This window comes from Phalacrocorax carbo, chromosome 1 (genome assembly GCF_963921805.1).
Source record: "Phalacrocorax carbo chromosome 1, bPhaCar2.1, whole genome shotgun sequence".
Taxonomy (NCBI): Eukaryota; Metazoa; Chordata; class Aves; order Suliformes; family Phalacrocoracidae; genus Phalacrocorax; species Phalacrocorax carbo.
The window spans coordinates 53,690,610-53,709,226 of NC_087513.1; the positions used below are offsets into that span (position 1 = coordinate 53,690,610).

General features: G+C 39.0%; 1 protein-coding gene across 9 annotated transcripts in view; it reads left to right on the top strand.

The window, feature by feature from the left end:
• The window catches only part of CNOT4 (CCR4-NOT transcription complex subunit 4), an 80,794-nt gene that overhangs the window by 30,855 nt on the left and 31,322 nt on the right, over positions 1-18,617 (top strand). For 8 of the 9 annotated variants that reach the window (XM_064451977.1, XM_064452016.1, XM_064452021.1 and 5 more), the window contains exons 2-6: positions 6,220-6,463; positions 13,866-14,063; positions 16,857-16,943; positions 17,469-17,570; positions 18,394-18,519. In XM_064451977.1, the coding sequence (XP_064308047.1) occupies positions 6,290-6,463; positions 13,866-14,063; positions 16,857-16,943; positions 17,469-17,570; positions 18,394-18,519 (687 nt within the window). In that variant the 5' untranslated portion in view covers positions 6,220-6,289. Of the gene's footprint in view, positions 1-6,216; positions 6,464-13,865; positions 14,064-16,856; positions 16,944-17,468; positions 17,571-18,393; positions 18,520-18,617 lie in introns of all 9 variants that reach the window. The other variant, XM_064451986.1, reaches the window with a different exon arrangement.

Consider the following 18,617-nt stretch of genomic DNA (forward strand, 5'->3'; position numbering starts at 1 on the left):
TGTCTACCTCTTACTTTTCTTAAATGTTGTTTGTACTGTGATCAAAATGTAGCTGCAGATCACAGACAGAATAACAAACATTATACCAGAGAGAAGACATGAGAGAAAATGGACTGTGCAGTTACTGGGCATGATTTTGCAATTAGTAGTGCAGTTTGCTTTGAATGTTCAGAATGATCAGGAAAAAGAAATAGGAAGTGAACTTTCCCTCTGTCTCAAATGAAAATTAACTTGGATGAATTCAAGAGCCTGCTTGCTTGCCACTGAGGTGCCTTTGTTCTCAGTCAGTAACGGCGCCATAAAACTTAGAGAAGCGTAGCCTGTTTTCAGCACTCCTGCTGTCTCCTATATTAGTGTTGCTAACCAGGTGATTGTAAAATATCACTGTATTTTGACGTGAGTGAAGGGCTGGTGTGAGAAAGGGATCACTGTCCTTGTGTAGTGCTTCAAAAAATGACAGGCAAGTGGAGGGTAGCCTGTCAAAGATGTGGCCTAGGGAAGTTCCCCAGACTGCCTCTGGATTGTGTAGATGACTTAAGACACAAGACCAGATGCTTTAATGACTAGACCATCCGTCTGTGATTTGGGACATGCATATGTGAACTTTCTTCCATATGGATTCTCTGTGGGGCTCTGAATGACTAAATTGCTGGATCTCCCTTAGTTCTGCATGCTTAAAGTAAAAATGAGCTTTTCTCTGCAGCCTGCCTATGAAAGGTTTTGATGTAAACCTTCCAGTGGTCACTGCCATTCAATGAAGTGGTAGCCTTTCTTGCATTCAGAGACCAAAGGGGATCAAGGTTGCTTTCCTTTCAGCAGTCAGTAATGGGAGGAGGTAGTCCAAGCGTGGGCCTCAGGCTGCCATGCCCACATGCCAGCCTAGAGGAGAGCGCTGGGCTGACAAAACTGCCTCTGCTCCCCTGGTTCAAGGAAGGGGTAACCCATTGTAGCTGCTGCTTGCAGTCTGCTTGCTTTCCTACCTCCAGTGGTTATGTGGCATAACCACAGATGTCAAGTGTCGTGGTTTAACCCCAGTCCACAACAAACCAGCTGCTCGCTTACCCCCTCCTTCCTCCCACCTGTGGGATTGGAGGGAGAATTGGAAGGGCATGAGTAGGAAGACCCTTGGGTTGAGATAAGAACAGTTTGATGATAGAAATAAAATAATTTTTAAAATGTAATGAAAAAGAAAACAAAAGAGAGAAACAAAACCCAGGAAAAACAAGTGATGCAACTGCTAACCACCTGTCAGCCGATACCCAGCCAGCCTTTGAGCAGCAATTGCTGCCCCCTGGCTGACTCCCCACAGTTAGTATACTGAGCATGATGTCATATGGTATGGAATATCCCTTTGGCCAGTTTAGGTCAGCTATCCTGGCTATGCTTCCTTCCAGCTTCTTGTGCACTTCCTTGCTGGCAGAGCACGGGAAGCTGAAAAGTCCTTGACTTTGTATAAGCACTGCTTAGCAACAACTAAAACATCATTGTGGTACCACATTGTTCTCATGCTAAATTTGAAACACAGCACTATACCAGCTACTGGGAGGAAAACTAGCTGTATCCCAGCTGAAACGAGGCTGTGAAGTGTGGAAAGGGAACTGGTCCTTCAGCACGGTGGGAATGGGTGTCTCGGGGGGCTGCCTTCCCTGTGGTGTTACACAGGCTACATCCGCTGTGTGTTTTTGAGGCTTCTCGGAGCTGATGAGTTGCAAAAGATAAAAGGCCATGAGAAAAGTATGAGTTTCTGTTTGTGTAAGTTTAATGAGCCCTTACTAAAGGTTCAGTGCATAGACCCTGACCTGTTTCACTTCAAGCGTCAGGTATGTTTGAACTTTAAGTGAACATTAGCTAACACATATTTTTTTTCCTTCAAGAGGCCCTAAATCTCCAAATATTTTCTGGGATGTGAGTCCTTTACTCAGGTTTTTCATGACTAGATTTTGACAACTTTTGTCTGTGACACTTTTATTACCTTTTGAGCAAGTGGCAAGGCTGGATTCAGCCCATCGTGTAAGGGGAAGATCGGGTCTGTATCCCCTGGAGCTAGCTGCCCTCCTGGGGGAGCACTTAAAGTTTAAGGGACATATGTACTAAAATGAACTGCTAGCAAGTGGAAATGTTCTGGTGTCTACTGTGGGGAGATGGGGGGAGTGTGTGCCGAGACTCAAATAAATGCATTTGAGGAAAAAGAATGGATAACAAGCTAGTTCTTTTTCCCTTGTCCATTTTTTTAATGACCCCTTTAAAATTAAATGGGGAAGATAAAATGCTGGAAGCTAAACTTGCTTACCTCAAGTGAAAAAGGTAAAGGTAATGTCTGCATCCTAAATGGACTGAAACCACTAGCTATATTAGAAGTAAAACTGTGTTTAGGTGAGTACCCTCAAATAGTAGGATCTCTTTTTCCTGACTGCAAAATTTGGAGGATTTAATCAAGAGAAACAATTGTACAGTGAAGCTGATTAGACACAGCTGTCAAATCCACTAAGTAAGCACTTTTGAAAGTTAATGAAAAATTATTTTTTTCTTCATTTTGCATGTGTTTGGGAAAGAAAGGAACTTACTCATTAATATGGTGGAAGGGATAAGACACACAACTATATATTTCTATATTATTTCTATATATTGGTTATTACCTATTACAAATTCACTGAATCGAAAAGATGCTGCTGGACACTGTCCACCTCTGCTCCATCCCTGTGTGTATGAATGTTCTGGCAGAGTCTCCTGTAAACAGGATGTGGAGCTGTCAGGGCCCTGTTTGACTGCAGTTGTTGGTGTTTTGGAAAGTGTATGGACAAATTCTAGCTGCTTGTACTGCCTGTGTACTCGTGTGCATCTTTCTTCCTTTTCTTTTCCTGAGATGCTATTAATTTAATCTCTTTGAACTTGATCCCAAAGACCAAATACTCTGGATTAAACGCAGCATGTAATACTGCCTTTTGGTTTTTGCCATCACTGTGTTACTTTTCCTGTGACATTAATCTTGAATTGCTTGCAATAGCCTTAGAGCTGACTAACCTGTTTCTTGGTATTGCTATATGAACGATGCATTAATGATGCCTTACTGTGGTGTTTGGTTTTGAAAAAACAAGCATTGTTCTGATGTGGAGTTGAGACACAGACCCTGGTATATAAACCCTCTTGAAATGGAGACACACTTCAATGGAGAATCTCTAAATGGGATGCTTGAATGGTCTTTTTCCAAGTAAATAAATATTGCCTCTTACTTAGTTTCAAGAAACATGGCACACAGCTGCTCTTTACTCCTTGTTGTAAAATAATGGGCCATTTGCTGACTGCAACAAGCTATTGGCATTACTGCTAGCAGCTGCTGAACTCTTAGTGTCTAACTTAAACAGCTTATAAATGTTAATCATGCTGCAGTTTTGTTAGAGCTTGTCTACATATCCCAGAGGCACTAGCTAATATGTCACACTTTTTTCACATGAGCTGACGACGTTTCTTAGCAGAGATTCCAAACAGTAATTTCATAATTCAGTTTTACTGTGGTAGCTGAAGTTTGTTCAAAACGGCACTTTTAACTATAGCTTCACTAGTACTAGTATAGGCTTATTTAGACATGTTTCAGTAGGCTCAAAGCTGCTAAGCACGTGGTGGAATGATTACACAGTCGAAGGGAGTATGCTGTCTGCTTACTGACCTGTTGTTTGGAGATCTGACAAAGTAAAATCCAAATCTAAACTGAACAAAACCTGTTCAGTTTATCCCATGCTTCAGTTTAAAGTCACTTTCACATTGTAATGGTTTTGCTGCTATGCAAGTGTGAAAAGTTTACAGGAAATGTAAGGGTTGCTGTAGAAATGTATGTTAAGTTATCTGCATAATAAGCAATTAAATAATGTGCTGTGGCCTTTGAACAGTCCCTCCCACTCTTCAGCCAGTGGGAATGTGTTCTTAAAAACAAGACAAAGCTCCCAAGCAAACTAATCCTTTCCTTCCTTCAGGTCAGATTCTGCTAGTGTTCTCTGTAGAAAACACTGGTAAGGTCCCAGAATCTGGTTTTGAGCCTGTCAAAATGATGGTAAATATAGCACTACTGAAAGCATAGATAGTGAACTAGAACCTGCTGTATAGGAGTTTAACTTTATTTTAATCATTGTGAAGGTCAGAAAGAAGACAGTGTTGTTCCTAGTGCATGCCATATAAAGAAACTATGCTTACCACATCTAAAACACGTTCTCATGCGTAGTTTTATGGGAGCATCCAGTAGAACTTTTTCTCCCTAGGGCAGTGGTATATGTTTACCAAAACTGCACTTTGTGCCTAGAGGCTATGCTCACTACCAAACCAGTTGATATTGTAGTTAGTCTAGGCTTCTGGTATCAGCCTGTGAACACAGGTTAACATAACTACAACACAACCATTCCTGAACAAGGCTATATACTCTCTGCCGTGTGCTTGGATGGTGCTTTGGTTGTGTGCATGTATGCTGTTACTCTTCAGGGTTCTCTCCTGGCTGCTTGCAGAGGAATTTCAGTCCCTAAAGAGACATGCTGGACAGGGACAAGTACTGCAGACTGATGCTAAACAGATCCTATCCTGTAAGGTGGAAGGTCTTGACTTGAGCTGGAACCTCTTGGGCTTTACAAGATAGACTTCATATAACGAAGTATGGTTTAGAATGTGGAAGATTATAAAAAGGATTCTTTGTGGTTGTTAAAGTATCAAACCACAGATAGGTAAGGCTAACACTACAGCATTTAGAAATCTGTGAGCAAGGGTTTGATCTCAAAACATTCAGTCATCTTATTTCCAAGGACAGGAGTAAATGTCACTCTTGAAGTAGGTGGATGTGAGAATTGTTTCTGGACTTGCTCCTAAAAGCCTGGAGAAAGAGGGGGTAGTACACGATCTGGTAGTTTTTGGTTAGAAGTGAAACAGTAAACTCTTTGGGAAATTAGAGGGGACTCCAGATTTTGTGTGTGTGGTTAAATTATAATTGCATGACTGATGTTTTCGGAAAGGCATAATTGTAAAAAGAATTTTGGAATTTTAAAAAACTTCTGAGCTTGCTTATTTGTAAAGAAGTGGTGGATGGTCATACTCTATCATTGCTGGTCATATCTTTTTCAGTGCTTTTCACTGGGTTTCTAGTGTGTTCTCCCCTCCTTCCCCCCAGGTCCACCTAAAAATTCTGCTGTTGCCCTTTTAATTCTGTCCCATCTACATGCATGTCTTGTGCAGCAGATAGATAATCTCAGCCAGCTGTTTCACAACCTTAAACATCCACAGCAGTACTTAAATGAAAGAAGGAAAACCCCAATCAGATTTAATATCTCAGTGATGACTCTGTGTGCCTTATTTTGGATCTGGAAGTAACTTTCTTGTGCTGCTTTCTTAAACTGGCAGAATGGAAGCATACTAAAATGGCTGAGTAAAAGAAATGAGTTAAGAATATGGTGACGTGAATTTTGGTTCTCTTCAAAAATTCTCATCCAGAAACACCTTATTGTGACTGCACTCTAAAACTTAGGATTTTTTTCGACCACATGCATGTATTTGGGCTTTGGTGTGAATTGGATGCTGACAAAAAGCATTACATGACTTGATGAAATTGTCTGACACACATAGAAAGCTGTGTACCTGACAAATCTTGGCTGGTACTATGGTCTTGGGGATGATCTTGGAGATCAATCTCAACTGAAAAATTGAAATGGACAAAGAAATGAATCCTCCTGAGTAAGAAGCTTTCATTGTTTTTGTTTGATAATTCTGTAACCCTACTGAAAAGTCTGAATGGATGAGCTAAATGTTGTTCCAAGTCTCTGAGCATAAATAATAAATTGATCTTGAATGTGAAGTCCTGCATTCAAGGATTTGACTTTGGATTTGTAGATTTCAAGAAAGCAATAGTTAAAGGAGCTGGCACAACTTAGAAGCAATGTATGGTGTAGGGTGTTAAGCATTTCTTTGCAGCTGTACAGTTTGAAACCCAAATAGGCTAGTGACCTGCCAATTGCCTGTCCAGGTAGGGAGGTGCATCACCAGTACCATCGTTCATATTACCCTTGTGACTCACAAGTAGGAAGAGACACCCAAGTTTATTGGGGAGTAACTTGTGTGTTAGTAGATAATTTGCACGGAGAGAAGGGAAGCGGTGAAGAACTGAAATATGAAAAGGTGCAAAAGAAAGATTGTCAAAAGTACTAATTACTCTTTTTTTTTTTCTTCCCTCCTCCCCCCACCCCCCAGCAGACTGTCAAGTGCTGACCTTCTTGGTCTACTAAGTTATTATAAACTTTTGCTGCTCTGCAAACATACAAAGATGTCTCGCAGCCCTGATGCTAAGGAAGACCCTGTGGAATGCCCCCTTTGCATGGAGCCTCTGGAAATTGATGACATCAACTTCTTCCCTTGCACCTGTGGCTACCAAATCTGTCGTTTCTGTTGGCATCGTATCCGCACTGATGAGAATGGACTTTGTCCTGCTTGCAGAAAGGTAAATATCCTGGAACAGCGGCTTGTCTTGCACATATCGCAAGGCTCTTGCATTGTCTTGGTACCAAAGACATCCTTTTCCTTCAGGGAAACATTCGTCTAGTTATGGCCTAGATCAAGGGTGAGGTGTTGCATCTTTCAGAGTCTGTCTGCATATGTGTTGAAGCTGTTGTGCAATGGCTAGTCATGGTTTGTTAAATTCAGAACTGGATTAATAGGGAAGGCTGTGGATCAGAACCAAGGCATGTTGATGCTGGGAGAACTGCAAAAAAAAAAAAAAATCCTTTGAGTTGGGGTGCTCATGCATTGACAAAGTCTTTTCAGGAAGGACAGTGAGGATTCCAGCATCAGGGGTTTGCTGAGGGCCAAGGTTCAGCTAAACTAGCAGAACTGTCTGAGGCAAGCTTGTAAAGCACCTGCTTGTTTTGTTTGTGGCACCGAAGCTGTATTTTTCTGGACACTGAACATGTGAAACCTGTGGAAAACATATCCAATGGTGTTAAACTTTAAAGCATTTCAAAATCTAGGCTAAATCCGTTTGTCTGATATTCTGATCTTGTTGCCAGATGCATAAAGGTAGTACTTTGAGAGTCACACTTAATATCTCCCTGTCTTTTAATTGATGTCTGGCTGGTACTTTGGTTGACCACAATGACAAACTTCAGCTTCACTAAGTTGCCTGCTTTTTTTCCCTTGAATTATTTTCTTCCTCCTCTTAGTATTTCGCTTAACCTCATTATTTCCTTATCTTCAGTGTTTAATAAAATTCTCTCTCAATATCTTCTTCTCTTTAATGACTTCCCTTGATTGTAACCTTCTTGCCTGGCCTTCCTCTTTTTGTAATTGCAGCTGCATACGTCCCCTCTCTCTCCTGCTACTTAATTGTCATCCTGTGCTGAGTTTGCCTTTGCTGGCTTCCTGTCTCGTATTACAGCTCCCTTTTCAGACCCCAAGTAATCTTACTTGGTCTTGCTATCTTTATTCATTGCCACAGCTTTCTATAAGTACTTCCATTCATATTTTCTTGCTGCTCTTTTGGGCTTTGGCTACACTAGAGCTATCACTCCTAACCTGTGTTTGGATGCCTCTACAAGCCTGAAGGTTGTCCTACAGCAACATATATATGTTAACAAATTGTGCAAATTTGCTGTGATATTTGAGCTGTATGTTCTACAAGGAAGATCCACCTGTCATCAGCCAGATCAGTCTCCACATGTGGTATCTGCTGTAGATGACACATGCTGTATAGTAAATGTCATAGTACAAGCAAATTTTTACTCTTCTGGTACAACATGAGATTTCTGGAATTTCCTTGTTCATTTACCTGGATTTATTACGCTACTTCTTGCCAACAACTATTTGATTCATCTCTGCTTGTTCGTTATTGGAAGCTTGTGGAATATATCTAAAAAAAAAATCACAGAAGCAGCATGCTATTCACTGCCTCTGGGTGTCTGAATTCTTTGAAATATGGATACTGCCACAGCTGAACTTCTTAATGTGGAATAAATATGTTTATGTTTGGATGTGGAAATATTTTGCCAAATTGGATACAGTTTGCTCAGAAAGTTTCAGAAAAAAAGCTAGAGTGCCACAATTGGAATGAAGTACATGGACTGTTCCAGGAGAGGAAGGATGCCTCTTCTTTCACAATGGACGAGGATTATGTTCTTGATGCTGTCTTCATCCATGGACTACAAGATGATGTTGAGTAGAATTGCAGCTTTGTCACTGGATTGTAGGAGATTTGCATGGAGGAGGCTGAGGAATATGTGCCTTTCATGGCATACACGAAGACTCTGTGCACAGAGGCCCCATCAACATCTTGGGAATAAATCATTTCAAGCTACACAGCTGATGGCTGCATCAAATAGATCTCAAGAAGATACCTTTGAAGTGTGCTGGACCTTCTGAACCAGGTATATGTGTATCTGTATGTGTGTGTATATATATCTGTATATATGCAGTGTATCTTAATAGTTCTGATCTGTGTACTGAGGTTTCTGGGGAAAATTTCTAAGCAGTTTTCTAATTCATATCTATTATGGTGTGTATTGGTTGTGACCATGTGAAATGTTGAAGCACAGAAAATGGTAAAGCAACAAAACTTTTGCAGCAAAGTTTATAGTAGGTATGATGATTTCAGCAGGTATGTCATGTTTATAATGTGTATACCTGTGCAGGATACCTACTGCAAAATGGACTGTGAATAAACATATACTAAAGCAAGGCTGAGTATGTTATGCCCAATTACATAATAGAAAACTGCTATTTGCGCCAATGGTACTGAATGCAATGCTAGCTCGCTGGCGGTTTGGTCACTAGTCTGTGGAGAGGAGCAACAAAGTTGTTCCCTATCTAGGGAATTTGGTTGAATGGTTTGGGAGAGATTTTGGAGAAGTCTATAATAGTAGTGCCTATGCCATTACTTTCATAGCTCTTAACTGTGCATTGTATATATACCATTATTTTCCTAAGCTGCTCTAATTTACTTCTAACTGAAAAGATGTTAGCTTGCAGTTTTTCTACAAAGGAGTAAATACTTCTACATGCTTGAACTGTTATAGCTTAACATTTGCATGGGCAGAATATATTCATGGGGTTTCAGTCAATTGAGTTAGGAAGTCTTAAGTTTCATCCTGTCACTAACAGTAGTAGACACTTTGTTTTGATTTGTGAAAGTGAGGTGCTAGTATGAATTTAAATTGAATGCTGGTTGGAAGCTAGTACTTGTTAGTCTTAACACATTCAAAGCTTTCTAAACTTTGTCTGAATCTTCTGAAATAGATTCTAAATTGTTCCCGTTTAATTCATTAACTACAAAAGGTATTTTCTTAACTAATAGAAGTGAACTGCTTTGAGTTCCTGATGTCCTTCAGAATTGTAGGTGTAGTCAATTGTAAGATGCTAAGCAAGCCTTCCTGTTTTTTCCAGTCGATTTATTAACTGTGAGTGAAATAGCTGCTAACTAGTCAAATTAGAATGAAAATATGCTGTCCTCAAAAGAGACTTCTGTAGCCAAAAGCTGGTTTACAGGTCACCAGACTTGCTGGTTCTGGTTGTGAAGCCAGTGATTTTTATTTTTGCAGTAACTTTTCTTTAAAATTCAGTGGCCCAGGTATTATTTGTCATATGAATAATATGTACCATTTCAGTTGCTTGTGTTGCATTAATAGAGCATAGCACACTCAGACCTTAGTGTTAGTTGTTGCAGTTCTTAAATCTAACAATAAAAAAAGCCTAGCTCCTTCACATTTCTAAATTGCTTTGCCTTTCCACTAAATAATATGACTTGATGCATGGCTTTTTCCTGCGGTGTAGCTTTCCCTGGTTCTCCAGTTCCTTGACTTACTGAGCTTTATTCCTCCTAGCACCTTGTGTTAGAGATATAGAGATTGTAAACTGCCACATTTATGACCAAGAAACTAACATGTTTTAAGCATGTTTTTGTCCATGTTTCTTCTGATTCTATGTAAAAGGAACTCCTGGTCTTAATGCAGTCTCCAAATGTGAGTTGTTTCCTCTGGTGCTTTTAATCCCATAACTGAGTAGTTTGGTGCAACAAATGATATTTAGAAATCTATAGGAAATCGCAATTTTTTAATTCTAGATAGAAGTAATATGGTGTATACTATGCATAAACATTACTGACTGTCTCTGTATTTCTCATTTCAGAACGTATTCGGTAGCAAGGCAGCAACTGGGAAATGTTGGTACATCCATTGTGTGGAAGGAATGTGACACATCTGGGAATGACAAAAGCAAAGTGCTTGATAAATCCCAGCTCAGCTTTCAACAACTGGGAAAATGTGGGGGAAAAAAGTCTGAAATAAAACTTAAGTGACAAGACATAGTCAGAAAGACTGAGAATTCATCAAGTGCCGTCTCTGATTAAAGAAACAAAACTACAGAAGAGACACTCGAACTTTTGACGAAGTTCTTGTAGGACTACCAGCAACTTGCAGTTAGTGTAAACAAAAATCTGGTCATTTGCCATGTTGGCACATCTTGTTTAGGTGGCTTCTGTGTTTTTTTCTGAAGAGGACTGTATAACTGCAGCGGAGGGTGTCAGCTAAACTTCGTGAATTGGTGACTAAACTTAGTCAGTGAATCTTTTAACGTCTTGCATCTGCGAATATGTAAATGCTGATAACATTTGATGTAACTACTTTGCTTGGATCTCAAATCCTCTACCAGCTAACAAATTGGTGATAGTAGGTTAAACAAGTATTTTATGCTTTTTCAAATTTTTTAAATTATTTTTTAAAAGTCATGACAGTAGCACTGCTACTTTAGCTTTTGCAAGACCTGAGAGCTTCTGGTACCTGTGGTCCTACCCCTATTTTGTAGGGTTGGACACAGTAAACAACAGATGAACTGGTACTGTGAGATATACCAGCAGTTAGTCCACCTTGATTGGCTTTCAGAGCCATGCCTTCCCTTCATGAGTTCTTTCTGTAGTTGAACTTATCTGAGTTCAGGAACTTCAACAGTGTGGGAAGGAATCACTCTGAAGATGAAATAAGTTATTGTCCTATTTGTAGACTGCCTTCATGTCCTTATTTGAAAGGAGCAGGCTTTATAATACTTTTTTCAAAATTAGCTTCTGAAATGTTGGTGTTGTGCCTAAGTGCTTTCCTCCCTCCTTAAATATACAATATCTCATATCTGTCATCCTGCCACACATCATATATAGAAAGGAAAATAATCTGTCACTGCTTAGGATAGGGTTTCTGATCTATTTTGGGGATTCAAGAGGTGCATGCAGATTCATTTACAGGTCTTGCAAGTCAGGATATCCAGCTACTCATTAAACACATCCTAGGTGGTATATATATGAAACAGCTCTACAGTATCTGGCAAGAACTTTTGATGATTCTGTTGTTCAAGCAAGTCTGTTATCCATGGTGGCAAATCAACTGCTGCTACTTCTTAATGACTGAAATCCTCATTCAGGCAGTCTCATACTTTCTGCTGAGATTTCTCTTCCCTGATTCTGAAGTTGCTGTGTAGTTTTGTGCCTCTCAGCAGTTCTTGTGCTCTCCTGTACAAATACAAGCTACTAGTTTTACTATGGACAAAGAAACGTTCTGTTCAGGGTTATGCTTGAGCTACCGTGGATGTTTCCTGACTAATGTTCAGGACCTCCAGTAGCACATAGCTGTACAGAGAAGGAGCATACCATCTTGCTTGCTTCTGATTTGAGAATATGCTCCAAATGCATCTCTACTTGGCAGGAAAGAAGCTGATGAACTTTGGCAGTTTGCTGTAGTTTTCTTGGACCTTCAGGAGCCTTACTGAACACTATTACTTCATTTCTTGCACGGTACCAGAGCAGCACACTTGCAAGCCTTGCCTTGTGTAGTATGTGATGTGGAGAATCTGAAAAAATGGATTGTGGGTATGGTACCACATCACTTGATATAGGGCCAGCCGTTTTGTTTTTGGAACTGTAACTACCTTACACTGGTGCACTTGTTTTCTTCCCATTCCTATCTGAACTCAGCTTGACTGTGATAACTGAATTAACTATCTTTTTGCCAAGCAGTCTTAATCTTCCCTAAACCAAAACAATATCTACTCTTTATTCTACCTGATTGACTAACACAGACTTTGAGAAGCTCTTTAAATAAGTGAAATGCCTTGCAGAATTATTCTGTGTCTCTCAAGTCCTCATGTGTACGTGTGTTAAAACTCTAGCTATAGCCAATGATTATCTTATCTCAAATGACCTTACTAACAGGTCACTGCTGTTCATCAGGTACATTGTGAAATCTGCATAAGTTATTCCGTGTTACTTGTGAATAACATAACTTTTTAAGAAATCGTAGTTTTAACTGTTCTTCAGGGGTAACGGGAGTCCTTAGTGTCTTTTCACATTAAGGACTTAGTTGTGTTCCTTTGGCTACTGCTAAAGTATCTTACAAGTGTAAATTCCTTTGATACTAAATACATGTTCGAGAGGACTTGGTGTTTAACCATGAGATGCCATCTGCTGAAGTCAACTGCAGGATCTTTTCAGAAGATGTCTCAAGTATAGCAAAATGATGCTGAACTTGAAACTTTGAACTGTAGAATGGATCTTGTTTTGTTTGGGAATGTACTCAAAAGACTATTAGGTGCACTTGGTGGCTTTTTCAGTAGCATCGTGCAAGTATGAGGAATATATGCTTTTAACCTAAACCTTAATTTTATCTGCTGTTGTAGATTTTTCTCAGGTCATTTAGTACGACTAGTTATGTATTCTACCATTAACAGAGGACAGTAAGGAAAAAGTTAAATTCATTTTTGTTGGACTTGCACACTGAAACCTTTGGTTTTGGTAGTACAAGCAAAGAAATTGGCTCAACATATTGGTGAGCTTAACTTTATCTTAAGTCTTTACCTTAACGCACATCTCCTGTACTCTACTTTTTTTTTACTTTGTATCAGTGTTTACAAACTCTTTTTGTTTGAGATGTATTTTAATATACTTGCTTCTGTGCTTAGTGTTGCTTTATATATAAAGTGTGAAATCTAACTCTTCAGTCTGAGAAACTGGGACAGGTAAGGAATATGGGGCTGCTTTGAAGTGTAATCAGGACCAGAGGACAGTGTTCAGTAGTCTGCAAGACCAGGCTAAAATAGTGCCTTTACAACAATGCTCTGTGTGAATAAAGCAATCCTTCTAGGTAACACTGAGGACACTTGTACTTCTGCTGGATACTTTTGAGATTAAAATCTACAGTGTTATGTCTGTGTTTGAGGAGTTATCTGTACATCATAATCTTGACGTTAAAAATGTACCTTTGTCCAGGGAAGACAAAGCCCAAGTTTCAAACTGGTACATAAACCTGATGAGAATACTATTAAGTCAGTATACAGTAACTGTATTGAAATCTGTCTCTTCACTAGAAGTTAACTATGTAAAGATTGAGCCATGTAATGGTGTTACTGTCTGGAACTTGGTGGGCCACTGAAATCACGTTTCTATTTTGATTTCTTATCCTGTAGTCTTTACTTTGTTAATACACTTAAGTATCCAAATCTGTATCAGACAACTAAATATAAAGTGAATATGCAGGGCATGCTTTCACCCTGCTTCCTATGCTATGTTACTGAAATCCTAACAAGATATGTTGGCTGTCATGTTGCAGCTGCTTGCAGTGTTACCAAACTGACTAGGCACCTGGGTTAAAATGTGGCTATTGCCCAAATCAGTATTATATATATAAAGAGGAGAAGTAAAAATACTCAAGATGTTCCTTTCCAGAAGGACTGAATATGCTACTTTTATAGTGTGGCTGGCTATAACAATCAGAATGGTGTAACAAATGAAATTAGTGTGTTAGAACTTCAGGATTAATAATTTTCAAATGCATTTTCTTACATGGGTTGTTTTTAATGGTATCTGTTATATTTAGCCATATCCAGAAGATCCAGCAGTGTACAAACCACTCTCCCAGGAAGAGCTGCAAAGGATAAAAAATGAAAAGAAACAAAAACAAAATGAGAGGAAACAGAAGATATCAGAGAACCGCAAACACTTGGCCAGTGTACGGGTTGTACAGAAGAACCTTGTCTTCGTGGTAGGGCTGTCTCAGCGCCTAGCAGATCCAGAGGTAAGAGGGTTCACATTTGCAGATCTTGCTCCTAATTTACTGTAGTGGAGCCATGGGAATACCCTTTTCCCCACACTTGCTGTCTCCCTGATGGGTACAAAATGAAGCAGCATTGAAACGGTTCACTGCTGCTGAGGTCCCCTCTTAATGGAACATACTCAGCTTCCTCCTCCAAAATAACTTCAGTAAGTGTTTGTCTTTGCTTTTGGGAGTACAGATGCTCTTTTTTTTAGGAAATTTTTCTTTGTATTTGTTTAAAAATGCCTTGTTGTTAAGTGAAAAATAAGCTTCAGGATTTTTTTAAGGTGCTCATTTTCCTAGGCTAGATTGGCTGGCAATATACAGCTGTGTCATACATCACCAATTCGAAAATGGGAGCTTGGTTGGATTATAAAGAACAAATATGAAGTGTAGCACAAACTTGTAGGGTGAGAAGAAAAAAACCAATGCTTGAAGTGTAACTGGAAAGGAGCATAAAAGCGATGTCAGTTGAGGGGAATATTAATAAGAGGAAGACCCAAGAAAGAGTTGGCTTGCTACCCTGCATCATCAAAAAGAAGCTTTTCATTTGAGAAAACTGATTGTTTTTAAAATATTTTACTTCTGTCGTGAGTCAGCTGCAGGTGGCTAATGGAATTAGTGCTAATGAGTACAAAGTACTGTGAATTAAAATATAGAGTGAATGTGCTGCAGGATAGGATAGGATAGAGATCTTCAAAACTACTCTGCTAAGTTAAATTCAACTGATTGGACTAAACTGTCTGGAGAAGTCTCAAAGAAGTGGCTGTTTCTGAGGACTCAAGAGTATGGGCTGCATTTTGGTAGACTAGGAAAGAACAAATATAAAAAGCTGCTTTTAGAGGAGGGGAAAAAAGGAGGGGATATGAAGGGGAGAGAAAAGTCAAAGTTAAACTGATCTGGCATGTAACATGTCCATTTCTACAAGAATATAGCAACAAGTATTTGCAAGCAGCTGTCAATACTGGCTTGGTGCTATTTATTACTGAAAAATGTGTTTGGTTTCTTTGACCAGATAAAAGATTTGTGAGTAATAGAAGTAATAGTATATACAGTTAATTTTTTTAACCTCTGATAATTCCACACTGAATACTTGAAGTAATTAGAAGTGGGTTTATTGGTGTAGTAAGGGGTGGGGGTGTTATGCTAGGATTGGAGGTAGCAGCATTCTCACTGACATACCAGAAGATAATGTATACCTACTGAATCTTACACATAGCACCAAGATTTCTTGATTTCCAAGAAACCTAGCCTGAAAGAGAGAGAGAGCTTAAAAAAACCCCCCAACTATTCAGTGTAATCAATTTAAGCTTTCCACTTCAGCAGGCAAAAAAATCCTGCACAAATAAAGACTGTGGAATGGGAGATTGGCTGCTGTTTGCTGTTTCTGGAAATAGATCTGTGGATCGTAATGGAGTACAGATGGATCCACTTCTCTTGACATGCTCTTGTGAAAATTGTGACGGCAATGCTGTCATATCTTATCAGGAGTATAATCTGCAAGACACTTGAAGAAACTCTTCCGCTTTACTCAGGATTGTCAGTCTCCTCTGGAATGATGCCTGCGGGTGGGTGTAGGATCTTTTAGGAGGGTGTAGAATAAGTGAAGAGCAGTTAGAAGAGACCAGTGAGTGGCTGGTTGTCTATACAACAAGCCCTGTAGTTCTACAGGATGTTCCAGATGTGGTTAATGCTGTTAGATCTTGAAGATGTTGATGCTTCCTTGCGAAGGCAGAGGAGGTGGTTAGGTAAAGAAGTTCTTGGATCGATACAGTTTAAATGTACTATCCAGTGTTAATATGAAAACAGAGCTGGGGAAACAAATCTTCCTTTTTAACATCTCAGGTTAGAGTCTAGAACTAGAAATACCCTTAGCTTATCTAGCTTCAGTTTGAGTAGTCAGTACTTCTGCACCTGCTTCCATCACGGGGACAGAAAAAGAAAGGCTTTTGGTACCAAATGTATCAGATATATTACCTATTTCATTGGTACGCAGGTAACAGTTATTCAACAGAGTTGCTTAATGTGCTGGAGATGTTCCTGCTTTGCACAGGATCCCTAAATGGTGTGTCATTGCTGCCTGATGCAGGGAAGGGTGAGACAGGAAGTGGGTTTTTTGGGTGGTTTTTGTTTTTGTTTTCCTCAGGGATGTGATATTCATTTCAGCATGATGTTGATTCTGAAATGGTTTTTCTTGCCTCTGGGAAGTGTCATATATTGTCTTCCTGTACATAGCTTGGTCTTCTGAAAACTGGAGGCTATCTTGAGCTAATTGGTTTATTCTCTTTGGAGTGGGGCAAGTGAATCAGGATTCAGCATTTTGTTCCTAGCAGCTAATATATCTGAATGCAAGTTTAAGGTGGTTATTTATTTTAAAACTGGAATGAATGTGATATTCCCCCCCCCCCCCCCCAAAAAAAAATAAATAAAAATTTATAAAATAGATAAATATGGGAATATTTCATGCTGAATGGGATGTATCTTGCCAGGGTAGGGTTTGAGTAATCTGAGTACCAAACAAAATTTTAAAAATACAATGTTAAATGTGGAATATCCGCCATTTAATTTCGTTACTGCAGTGGCAACGTACTCTGTATTGCAAGTAACCGTGTTTTATGCTGGAAAACAAACATACATCTACATGCTCTCTTCTTTGTAGAAGAGACCTGTTTTTTATTAGTTAAAGGCTTTAGTTGCACAGTTACACAGAAGAATAAGTACAGCCCTGTATGAATTATCTTTCCAATATACTACTTTAACTTTCTTTTCTTGTAGGTTTTGAAACGACCAGAATATTTTGGGAAGTTTGGTAAAATACATAAAGTTGTCATTAATAACAGCACATCATACGCAGGCTCACAGGTAAGTCAGAGGCCCTTATTTTTTTATTTGTTTAGAGAAATAGTGTGAAGAGTGAATCTGGGGCCCCCTACTTCTGATTAAGCCATAGATTAAAGAAGTAAGAAGAAAAATACAGCATTGCAAAAATCAAATTACTGTTAAGTTACTGACGTATCGTCCAATCAGACTCTGAAAGTTGGATGCACGATACAATGTAGAAAGACTAAAAACTGGGAGATGGGATGAGAACCTTCAAAAAAGCAGCAACGTGGCATTTATTCACTAATCTGCATTTCAGGGATAAAACACCTTTAAGTATTTTTACAACTTTCAAGCAATGTTTTGATGCATGTCATCTTTTCCCCATTCCTTATGCATCACATCTAGATTTTTATGAATTCTAGAATTTGTCAGTTTTCGTGTTAAAAACATGTAGCTGTGAATATACCAGTTTATGAAGCAAGCTGCTAAAAAGACAGCTTAATGTTCAGATCTGTCTGGGGGGAGAAAAAAAAACACCACCAAAATGGTATGTTTTCTTTCTAGGGTCCAAGTGCCAGTGCATATGTAACCTACATCCGGTCAGAAGATGCTCTCAGAGCCATACAGTGTGTCAATAATGTGGTGGTAGACGGCAGAACACTTAAGGTGGTAATATTTTTTAACATTCTTATGTGTATGTGCTAGGACACTAATATCAGTGCATAGTATAAAATTTTATTTGTATGGATATGCTTGTGTTGATGAACGAAAATGTCCAGTTTATTGGGTATTGGGTTTTGACCTATTTCCCTAGCATTAATCCCAACATGGAAGTTCAGTGAGCTTCCAGCAGGCAATGTTTTAGGGGTTTAGCAGGTAACTTCTTGAAACAAAGGTCTGAGACAGAAAGAGATTGCCCACCTCCCCCTTCCCACAGTGGCTTTTTTGTTGTATAGCTTAATAGCACAGTGTGAAAACCTGATTATTTGCTTTTACAGAGCATTTCTGTAGTCCAAACACCACACCTTTCAAAATTTTCCTGGCAAATGCAAGTTTTTTCCTTTTGATATCTGTATAAACAGGTATTCAGGCTGACTTGGCCAAATTGGTGCCTATAGAAAATCTAGTTTAGTATTAATTTCCTGACCCTACTACAAAACATTAACCAGTTTTGTGTAGTACAAACTCATAACTACTTATTTGGCTTCTTATGATTATGAATGCAAACACTTACTGAGGCTCTTATTTTGGTGTTTGTTTAGATTGAATGAAAATAGAAATACACCCTAGTTTTCTAATCCTCATGTATGTAGATTTCTCAGAAATGGATCTCCTAGTCCATCTGCATAAAAAGGCATTATGATGGAACTCCAAATTTTGGGAAGGACTCTTCTTTTTGCAAATACAGCGTTTTGGAGTTTTTTTGACCCCTTACACTGCGAAAGGCATTTTTAACTCCCAGTACTTACATAATTATTTTTTTCTTCAGGCATCATTAGGTACAACAAAATATTGCAGTTATTTTCTAAAAAATATGCAGTGTCCAAAACCAGACTGCATGTATCTACATGAGCTGGGAGATGAAGCAGCCAGTTTCACAAAAGAAGAAATGCAGGTAAGTGTAATATGGGAAACACAGGAAATGCGGCATGTATGTATTTTATGGTATATAATTTAATCAAATATGTGTATAAGGTAGCCTTTTGCTGAATG